Below are 11,275 nucleotides of genomic sequence, written 5' to 3'. Positions count from 1 at the left end.
GTTAGACCCTTTTTACTGGTACATCTTCTGACTTTCACATTAATGTTTAAACTGGAAGCCAGGAGGTTCTTACCCATAAGTGCTTAGTACATATAGTGTTTTGCAAACACTAGATTCTCCAAAACACATAGCCATCTTCAAACCACACTTCCACATGAACTTAGGCAGGTGTTAAAACATTTTAACATGTTTAAGTGCTGTAATAAATTAAAAACAAAAACTAAATTGCTCCAGTTGATTGGCATGAGTACATGACTGGCTTTTCTATTCTATGTAAGAAAGCAGCAAGGGGTTGTCCTGACACATTTTTACACCAACAAGACTACAGGGTGTAAAGGAGCTCCAAATATTACCCCCCACACATTACAAGAGTCAAAGAGGTACCTACTGAAAGCAACAACTGAGATAGTGAAGTCATTCAGCCTGTTCTGCCACACACTGAAACTTCTGGGCTAATGGTGTGCTGAAAACTGAAAATGTATTTGAAGGGTATTTGCTACCAAGTGAACCATCTTAATATAATGCACTCTACTTTCTATTCCACTTCAGATTTAGTTTTAATAAAGTAATGCAAATCATTTAAAGAAAAAAACCTTTAATTTTAAATTCTGATCTAGGCATAAAATTCATTTTTTATATCACGGTTAAATTTAGTACAAACTATAAAAATGTTAACACTGACGTTTCAACAGAAATCTATTAAGATCCCTTAGAAAAATTACTTAAAGAAACAACAGCAAGTCATTTACTGCTATGAGGTTAATACATTAAAAAAAAAAAACATTCACACATTGTACTGAATTTATCAGAAAATAATTTTAGCCATAATACTTCTCATAAAATTAAAAGTTGCGTGTGACTGTATAGCAATTACAATTTGCAATGAAAATACTAAGCCAAATCTTTTTTATTTAACCAGAACAAGCCTAGTTTTAAAAGGACACCAACGGTGAACGGAGTAGGTGTATCATAACTTAGCTTAAATTAAAGTGAGAGATGGTAAAAACTAGATACTTTCAAATTTGAATTGCACAAGGAAAATATCAGGGGAAGAAAACATTCAGAGCCATAGTTATTACTTTAAAAAAATATTAGATTATTTTTATATTAAAAACATTAAATGAATCCAAGCCAGACAGTACGGAATTTTTACACCAACTTTTTTTGTATTTCAATGTTGTTTATTGAGGAGTGAATGAGACTACTGCCAGACATGCCAACGACACTTCACATTCAAGGGCTGGAAGCTGAAAAGCTTTCCAAACTAAGTCACCACATAAGCCTTCTGGGTAAAAGAACCGAAAGTGACATCAAATATGACATCATGCTTGTATTTTGTCTTCAGCTTTTTTCAATTTTTGGATCTACTAGTTTGCTGGGTAGGCTTCCTTCTACCCTACAAAAAAACTCACACTCCAATTAATAGAATTAACACTAGGTGTACAGCAATTTGTTTTAACACACATCTATTTTGAGTAACAAATCTTAAAGCTGTTTTGTCTTAAATTTCCTTATGTCTAATGAGAAAAATTAATTTCATTTCCCTTTCACCTTCACATGGTGGGATATACCAATAGAAAAATACTCTTCAGTGCTACTGTAGGGAACTTCTTCAGTGGTCTGATAAAATCCATTGAAACACCATTCTGAAACCCAGTGCTTCTCTTCCTGCTGTTGTGGCTTTGGAGAAGAATGGCCTACACACAACTCTACCATTCTCTTTTGCTCAAAAACAAACAACGAAACCTAAACGAAAGGGTAAACGTTTATTTGTAGTTAGTTTTCTGGTGATGGTAGTAAGGCCCTTCAAGCAGAGTTCAGGAGCTCCTGGATGGCCGCCTGCTGCTCAGGACTGAGTTGTGCTATGCATTCAGTCCACAATCCTCCAGAAGTCTAGGGAAAAACAGAAAAAACAGTTTCACAGACTTAGATTCGGTGAAATGGTCATTTGGAAGTATTTTAACAATCACTGTTAGGTAGATGGTAATAAAGCCAAAATACTTTCTTTCCAAGTAGATTAGTTTGATGAGGATCACTGTAAAAGCAAGAAATCTGTTTATCTCTTTAAAGTTTGTTGCATTTATAGTAAGTTTTCTTCATTTTTGCACTGATAAAGCTATACTAGATAGCTGACACATTCAAGTAATCAACACATGAACTTAGGGAGTAAAAATCATATAAAATTAATGTTTATAGCACTAAAAATATGCAACCCCCTTCTTATTTATTGAGACCAGGTGCATCTATTTTCTTCAGAGATATGCAAATTTATACATAATGAGTTGTGCTAAGCACCAATCAGAAGATTCAAAATGTCTCAAATTTAAGACAAAGGTTTTAGTTCTAATAAATAATGAGAACATATATAAATTATATTAAGTATAGTCATGTTGAGGCTTGGAGACAAGAGAATATAAAAATAAAATTTCCTTAGCACATTAGATTTCTATTCCCCTCTAATAAAGAATATGGGGGGAAAAAAAGCCACAAAAAACAAACAACAGTTTTATTTCCCTTTCCCTAATTTAAATAAATCAGCTTACCTGTACTTGGCGAACTACATTAGCCAGACGTTTGGCACAAGGATCTTCATGTTTAATTGCCTCATGCATTTCTCCTTCTGCAATTATACTGAATATTTTGGGCAGATTGGTATTGTTTGGGCCAAGAACAATTGGGTGATTACTGACAAAAGAAAGAGAAAGAAGAAAGAGAAGAAAACCATTATAAATGAAAATTATAAGGAGAAATCACTCAAGCACTCATAGTTTCCTACACTCTCCCTCCAACATTTAATTTTGTTATAAGATTTTTATAAAGTGATTATGCATTCACTAAAATCAACTGCGTTTTAAAAATTCAGTAGGAGGAAAACCAGTTAATTTTGCTTATTAGCTCTTCAGTTTCTTCCCATGTAAATTAGAAAAAATACTTGGCTCACTCTCAAAGCTGTTTTAAGAGCCAAACAATAGAATGCCCTAAGTGCTTTAAAAGTAATGTAACTTATTAAAAAAACAAACGAGATATTAAAAAGAATAACAGCCTAACACAAGTTTCATTTAGATACTGCAAAATGGTCCCTAAAATAAATATGAAGTTCAAAATGATATTTGGGCATTTCAAGAATAAGCCAGTAAACAACCTCTAGGCAAGTTTAATGAAAATAAATGTAAAAGTGAATTTAACCAGAATTCTAGAGTAGTCATTTCTGAGGGTGATTATCAAACAGCATGATGGAGAACTGGTCCCTTCAGAGATAGAAGCAGGCAAGGAGTGTGTAGTGTCCAGGATGGCTGTTATATTCCTGAATGATGTTCTCAGTGGGAAGACGCAAACACAGTATTTGTGTGAATGTGAACTTACAGGCATGAAGGAATATGCCCACTGGTCCATGTCTACAAACTCCAGGATAAGAATGGTTATAACCCTTCAATTAATTCATGAACTAAAAGCAAGTAATTAATAGTGACAGGGCCCAGATCTGACTAATACGTGGAGGAACTTGGACTTAGAAAAATAGACCACCAAAGAACACATCTTTGATCTGGTAGCTTCTACAGCCTCCAGGTTGTTGCGATTCTTCAATTTCCTCCTGGGCACAAAACAATAATGATGCAGGGCCCAGGGCCTGAACTTGATCGCCTGTCTGCTATACTTCCCTGTACCACTGGTTCCCGAATCCAAATAAAAACGCCAGGATTTCAGAGGGCAAAATAATGGTATTAACAATGTACTTCAGTCTCATTCTAGTAAATGATAATGTCAATTATATCTCAGTAAAACTGAAATAAAAAAACAAAAAACAAAAAACCTAAAGCTAAATAAATAAAATAAATAAATAAATAAATAGGGTGGGAGACAAAACATTAGAAGAAAGCTTCTTAAAACATTGTTCTGGAATGCCTCACCCATTGAATTTAATTCCGTAAGGAACAACCCAAACCAGACTATGAAGCAATGTTACCGTGGTGTGGTTTCTCAGCCTGAGTTCCGGCGAGAGCACTGCTGCACAGCTATGCACCCAAGGGCAGGCACAGGCAGCACTGTCTCCTGTGAAGGGAAGGGAAGGTACAGCCTTGTTCTTACCTTTCTATCAGGTCACACAGGTAACTGAAAGTCTGAACAGCTTCTTCTTTATCTTCATGTAGTGGAAGCCAAGACAACCAGTGCGGTAGGACTTCTTCCACGTTTACACAGTCGGGCTTGAACTTCATAATTTTCCCTACTGCTGAGATGCAGTTCTCTGTAGCATTGACATTTTCTTTGGTCTTAGAATCGGCAGACTGAATAACTCTTACCAGCAGAGGAAGTGCTTCTAAAACAAGCATTTGGGAAAAGGCCAGTTAAAGCTCACATTTTCATGCAAGTAAACATAAATATTTCTTTTACCTTTGGTTCAATTACAGGTTCTGGTGAAGAAATGTTAAAGTGTAAAGAATGTTTTGTCTTCTTGGCTACAGAATCACAGACCAGTAATGAAAGGGAGTCTGTCCCAGCAGAGTTACGAACACTAGCAGGCTACTGACTTAGAGACTCCAAGAAATTAGTAACCTCCAGATTTACCCTCCTGTTCACCCCAGAGTACTTAAGCTTTAAAAGCCACCTAGTTACCTAATATTCCTGTGCTTAACTTACAGGAACCCCGGTATGTTTTAAAAGTCCTATGTTAGGGCTGTAATATACCTCCCCCAACCCAAAATGAACTGCACCCTGGAAGACTAGGGTAGGGAGGCTCTGATTTGGTTCTGATTCCACGCAGATTTCATTTCCATTTCTATGAAAATAAAGACGATAAATTCCTACGTGCCACAGATGGAGTGTTTGAAAAAGGAAAAGAGAATAAAGCAGGAATAGGTAGATGTTTGGCGTGTGGAAGAGAGAATGCAATAGGGACAAAAGGGATGCCTGGAAGGAAATGTATGTAACCAAATAAACATCAGTACCTGTACAAAAAGGACGATAGTTATCTCCACCATACTGTGCCATGACTCCCAGGCCATACGCAGCTGCTTGCCTGACTTCTGCGCTGTTGTCACATACATATTGCAGCATTGGCCTTAAGAAATATTCTGCATATTTAAATGAGGCTGGACTACAGTGTTCTATAACATCATCAAAGATGCACAATCCCCACTGTCTGTCTGGCCATGGTCTATGCGGACACTACAAAAGAGATGCTCTTTTAAGATTTGAATACTAGAGTACATAAAGAATGTAAAGAAATAAATATTCACTACAGACTGCTTACATAGATATTCCTGACAGACACAAGGAAAAACAACTAGTAACAATCACTTTTTGTGAGTAACAATCCTCAAAGTACCTCATAGATTTAAATAAGTATAGGTTTGAGAGACTTGTGTGAACTGTTACAGAATTCGACAATCTGTCATTACCACATACCAGGAAGAACTGACAATAGTAGCAGTGTACACACACTTACTTTATAAAAAAGATAATGGTAATGCTGTATTTAAAAAACACCAACAATAATAAAGCTGCGAAGATATTCTTTTATACTATTGATTCAAGAGGCTATGTCCTATGTGCCTAAATCTTTTTAAAATGGCTTACACTACTAAATACAATAAAATATACAAAATAGAAAGTCAAAAAAAGGACAAACATCTGACAACTGCTTTTAATTTAGAATATATTTTAAAAAACAACACATCAAGTCATCATCCAGAATCTATAATTACTGGTAGTACACAACAAGAATTGTAACTAAATTCTCTAGGGTCCACTGCAAAAAAAAAAAAAAAATCACTGTTTTCATTTATTAATTTAGCAGGGCAAACATAATCTAAAATAATGAAAAATCACTTGTACGTATTATGATTTAACTGAACTATGGAAAACCCAATTAGCAAACTTTAAGCACATTATCAAGTGAGAAAATATCCAGGGCAATAAACTTGATCAAATTAAAGATGCACAGTAAAAACCTCTGATTTCTAAGATCCATTTTAACTTGAAACTGTACATTTTCAAATGCTGCAATGAAAGAATTACGTCAATTATCTAAAATAACTGTCAAAGAAAGGCAATACTTACAATTAGGTTGACAATTAACGGAAGCAGTTGTTCAAACCATGGTAACACCTTTTCCTTGTAGCTACTGAATATTGAGTGTAAAATGTCTGACACTTTGGTCAGAATATAAATATCATTATCATCCTAGAACAAAACAGACACACCCATACGTATTAAAAAGTATCTTCACTATTAACAATAACACTTATTTTTTTAAAATCTAAGAAATGTGGAAAATTAAATTTCTCATCACTTTCTTAAGGTCATAGTAATAATCCAAAGACTGCAGTTACCTCAATGATTGGGTGTCATGTCTCTCACCTACCTATGGAAAGATAAGGTGTGTGCCAAGTACTGCACTTACTGCAGATTTTTCTTGGTATATAATTAAAAAAACGTATGACTGAAAAATTATCCCAAATTTCAAAGTTCTGAAACAAAGTGTTCTAATTTTAGAGCGGGCCCATGGGGAGACGCAGTGTCAGTTACTTCCCTCGTATCCCTGTGAACAACCTTGGTGGCAGTGCGAGTGCTTGCCGACAACTGGGATGACCTGCAGAGGTCAGCAGTGGTCCCAGGGAGGCCACATGCCACATATTATGGAGCCCCAATAGTTGAAATATGTTTGATGGCGTCAAGTGGTTTGATGAGGACAGTAACAAGGTGAAGAAGAATTCTACTAACCACTGCCTGTGTACTATTTACTAGAAGTAAATCTGCATTAGTCTGTTGCCCAGTAGAAAGACAGCTGTTACAGAAAGGTCTGGCCTTAAGTCCTAGGTCCTCAACTGTGTGTGGCTTTACGCAGTCCCTTAACATCTATCTGAATTTGAGTCCAAGAATCTTTAAAAGAGTGAAAGCACCACTAAATACAAAACAGCTGTGAGGAGTGTGTAAAAACAATAGTAGGTGAACTCAAAGTACTTCTATGTGTGAGGTATTGCAACAAAATGAACACTAATTTCAAATTACTTATTCTCTAACTGAAGGACAAATACATGTCCAATTCTTCTGCTAAAAATTACTAATAATCACATGAAAATGACATGCTAGATGAATTAGAAACTTAGGCATTTAAAAATCTTCCAGACGCAAAGTCATGTAAATGAAGTTCTGAAGGGAAATTTACCTCATCTTGTAGTGACTCTTCCACCTGCTCATCATAGTCTTCATCTTGTCTTTTAACTAAAACACACCCAAATAAACGTCCTTTTAAATGGCTGCCAAAATGGTCAAGGATTACATTCAGAAATAAAAGCATAAAAAAAACTTACCTTGTCGCAATTCTTGATTTTTAAAATGTTCTTCGAGTTTAGCTTTCAGTATACCTCCCAATTCTTCAAAGTGTTCATTATTAAGGCATCCATCTCCCATTACTTCAACGCACTAAAATGAAGTTGAAGAAAGAAAGCAACCCTAAGAATTATAGGTTTTTACGAGTCGAAAGAAAAACTTCATGAAGAATCACATGAGAAAAATTAACACAACTCAGTACCCTGGAAGAGTAATGATTAAATGAGTAGATACCCTTGGTTTGTATTTGTTACCATGCCAGCATTTTAAAGAGAATTTTAAAAACATTTTTCTTTTAAACTTGTCCTAGGCATATTTTAAGTGCCATGCATTATGCTAGATGCTGAGGATTCAAAGATGGAACAGACTAAGCAGCTTCTAAGGAGCTCAATTACTACATACATACTCTCTATACAGATAGCACTGGAGAAAGGGCAAGTCTGCCCTGGTACGGCATCACAGGCAGAGGGGATGCCATGGGTAAAAGTATGGAAGCACGCGTTCTTTGGAAAAATAAGACATTTTGAACTGCAGGAGTGTAAATGGGGACAAATAAAGATGCTGAAGAACTTTTAAACCGAATTGCAGGGTAACCTGTGAGCAATCGGGGGGTGACCAAGAATATGTGAAGGTGAGTGACTCAAATAAAGAGCAAGTTAATGTTTGAGAAAAGGAGAATGAACTGGGAGGAAAAGAAAAGAATGACTTCTGGAATAGACCAAGTCAGGCTATTTCACCAGCACAGAGGTAAGGCAATGGGAACAAAAACACAGAGGAGTTTAGGAGAGACTAGAACAGAAAACTAGACATGAGTTGGAGATGATACCCAAGCTTCTAAAGTTGGATTATAGGTAAACGATGGTAGAAACTAATCAAGACTGGAATACAAACTACTCTTAAAACATAAAAATATGACAATAAAATATTAAATTAAAAAGAACTGAACATTTTTATTTAAAAAAATCTGTTATAGCAAAAATCCCCCAATGTATTTAGCAAGACTAATAAATGAACACACACTTTTATACATATCTTTAAGAGAAAAATATTTACCTTTGCAAAAGAATGCATTATTTCTGAGAGGACATCTGAATCTGGTTCTGTGCCAATGGCCTTGATTAGAGCATCACACATAAAATGCCACATCTGTGTGAGATACTCAGGACCACGAACTCTTGCACATTCCAAGAGAAGAGGCATGGATTCTGCTGCTGCCACTCGAACACGTTTTATTGTTAAGGAAATGTAATCACTATCCTCAAAAGATTGTCCTATCATTTTGTTTACTTAAATGTTAAAGTGCTCAGAGTTAACAGGAGTGCTAGGCAACGTCTGTTTATCCAATTTCTGTTTATCTAAGACTGCTATCCAAGAACTTGTGTTAAATATAACGTGTGTATAAAAATAGAAGTCTCCTGCCCATAAGATATACCTCTTGTGTTTTCTGTCATCTACAACGTGAGTCTCTAATGTAACCCAAAAACATAAAAATCACTGTGAAAAGACCTGGGACCCTTGGATCTCTTCCCGTACTAGCCTTTTTCATTTTCAATAAACATTAAGTTGCTTTTCCCTATCTAACACCATTTGTAAAATAATGTCTGGAGACTTCTTAAAAACAATTCTGCTTTGTCCTCTTGCATCATGGGAAGTGTCTCTGGGGAAAAGCTGTCTTCTGTAATGGATGCCACTGCTGGATACAGCATGAGAAACTACAACAAAGGGATCTGGAGGCAGGTACATCTGGGTTTGGGTTTACACTCTACCACTCGGTGGAGCTGTCCTTTTTTACCCATCTATGAAATTGTGTGTGTGTGTGTAAAGGCATAAACATGTATCTACAGCATTAATTACAACTACTACTATGTTGTGGAGGAAGATATTTAACATGCAGATTTACCGACATGTTTCTCCCCAAAGGTGCTATCCACATTTGAAATGTAGCATTCTGTACTACAGAAACTTAAGTATCAGTGAATTTCTAATCTCTTAAAAAATATCTTACTTTCTTAACATTATCAAAAAATATTTGGGAAAACAATTATATACAATTGTACATATTTGCCAATAAAATACCAATCCTTAAAATCCTTCAGTGGTCCACAGAAAATGGTCAACTAGACAATAACTTTCTTTTTCATGTTTTGGCCACAAAGGAAACAAAGGCAAATGCAAAGAACCAAGTTTATAACCTGAAATTATAGTGTAAACACAAACAATAATGGTGACGGTACCCTTCAGTTAACACAGAGTCTAATAATACTTGAACAAGCTACAATTAACTAAAACTAGACATGTTTTGCATTCAAAATGTATAGGATATCATCGTGGAAATAAAATTTCAGTAAAGGGACCATCAGTTTGACAACCTGTTCGGTGTATTCCACAAAGCCTTCCTTTAACTCCTTAGCATAGCAAACCTGAAACCAAAGTATTGAAAAAGAACTCAATATCCACGTTAGCTAACAGGTATTTTTATTAACAAACAGCAAAATCATAAGGACCACAGAATGTTGTATCCTGATTACAATTACATTTAAAGTTGCATGTAGGACTGTCAAATTAGTCTTTTAACTACTGAAAAAAAAAAAGTAAAATGGGAAAGGCCCATTAAATGACTATAGTATATATTGTCATTCAAAATCAGGAATACTAGGTATTTTTTATTTCTTGTGTGTGGGAGAATTTAGCACAAGTTTTAATACCCTGAAAATATTTCAAACAAAATATATCACAACTAAAAAGATACAAAAAACCTGAAAACTTAATTGTAGCATATCACTTTGTAAATCTACAGTCAACAGGCTTATGTTATTTTGTATTTTTAAAAAATCACTATTTAAATAGTAAAAGAGAAAAAACTTTTAAAAAGTTTCTTTATTCTCTCCTACTATATTAAGATTTGTTTAAAGGTCTTACATTTATATTTGCTCTCCAGCTGAAAGACACTTTAATCCAAATGTTTACAAATTATAAGCAGTAAATATTTTTTAAAATATCCCTCACTGTCTATAACATGCTCATAAAGATAAACAACGAAAAACTAAGAGATCTTAAACACACACCCCCATAATACCATAAGAGATAATCATATTACCACGTTTATCTACACAACTGAAATCACCCTGGTTTTATTTTTAATATCATGAGTACATTTCTGTTTATTCATTCAAAAACTATTCCTTGACCATTTACTATATACACTAAGCACAAAACACAAAATCCTTGCCCTGTGTGAATTTACAACAGCTGTGTAATACTCCAAGGTACTGTAATTATTGATAACAGGCATTCAGGCCATTTTTTTGTTATTAGAAACAGCACTGATAATAAAAGGCTTTGTCCACATAATTTCTCTAGGATGGAAATCCAGAAATAGAAACGTTGAGTGAAAAGGTTCTACATTTTTTAAAGAACATATTCTTGCTCTTCAAAATAATTTCTTTAGCATCTATGAAAAGCACTCCTATCAAATGTATATAAATGTATTATAAGAAGTTGTAAAACAAAGTTTACACGTTATCACTTACCAGCATCTGACAAGCAGTTGACTTTTCTTCCAATCCTGCAGTTTTAATACCAAAACTTTGCTGGTCGCCAAGGTTCACAAATTCCCAACCATCATCATCACTCATATTCTCCATGTCTTGGGCTTTTATAACAAGGAAGAAAACAAACTCATGTTAAAATTAATAACAAAGAAAGAAATTTTGTAACTGTTGTCTTCATGAAGACACCTACTATCTAAAAGGGCTACTTCAGGCTTAATCGAAGCTGTCTTCATCAAAGGGCCCATAACCACTGGAAGGTACTGCTGAAATTCTTTTCCAAGGATTTTGCACATTCTGGCCCATGCTGAGATCATGTAAGATATCTGGGGGGGAAATTAAAATTAAATTAAAACTAATTTTAAAGCAATAGGTCAATAAGACATGATAAAGAAAGC

At 35.0% G+C, this 11,275-nt stretch overlaps 1 protein-coding gene across 2 annotated transcripts in view; it reads right to left on the bottom strand.

The window, feature by feature from the left end:
• Positions 1-1,159: 1,159 nt before the first annotated feature.
• IPO5 (importin 5) overlaps positions 1,160-11,275 on the bottom strand; it is a 40,501-nt gene continuing 30,385 nt past the window's right edge. For both annotated transcript variants that reach the window (XM_019756911.2, XM_074329439.1), the window contains 11 exons: positions 11,071-11,203; positions 10,860-10,981; positions 9,653-9,749; positions 8,383-8,555; positions 7,311-7,422; positions 7,166-7,221; positions 6,058-6,180; positions 4,944-5,163; positions 4,087-4,315; positions 2,544-2,685; positions 1,160-1,893 (listed from right to left, as the gene is read on the bottom strand). In XM_019756911.2, coding sequence (XP_019612470.1) covers positions 1,807-1,893; positions 2,544-2,685; positions 4,087-4,315; positions 4,944-5,163; positions 6,058-6,180; positions 7,166-7,221; positions 7,311-7,422; positions 8,383-8,555; positions 9,653-9,749; positions 10,860-10,981; positions 11,071-11,203 — 1,494 coding nt within the window. In that variant the 3' untranslated portion in view covers positions 1,160-1,806. The remainder of the gene's footprint in view (positions 1,894-2,543; positions 2,686-4,086; positions 4,316-4,943; positions 5,164-6,057; positions 6,181-7,165; positions 7,222-7,310; positions 7,423-8,382; positions 8,556-9,652; positions 9,750-10,859; positions 10,982-11,070; positions 11,204-11,275) is intronic.

The sequence above is a fragment of the Rhinolophus sinicus genome, linkage group LG04 (genome assembly GCF_036562045.2).
Source record: "Rhinolophus sinicus isolate RSC01 linkage group LG04, ASM3656204v1, whole genome shotgun sequence".
Lineage (NCBI taxonomy): Eukaryota > Metazoa > Chordata > Mammalia > Chiroptera > Rhinolophidae > Rhinolophus > Rhinolophus sinicus.
This window is presented reverse-complemented; position numbering and strand designations above follow the sequence as displayed.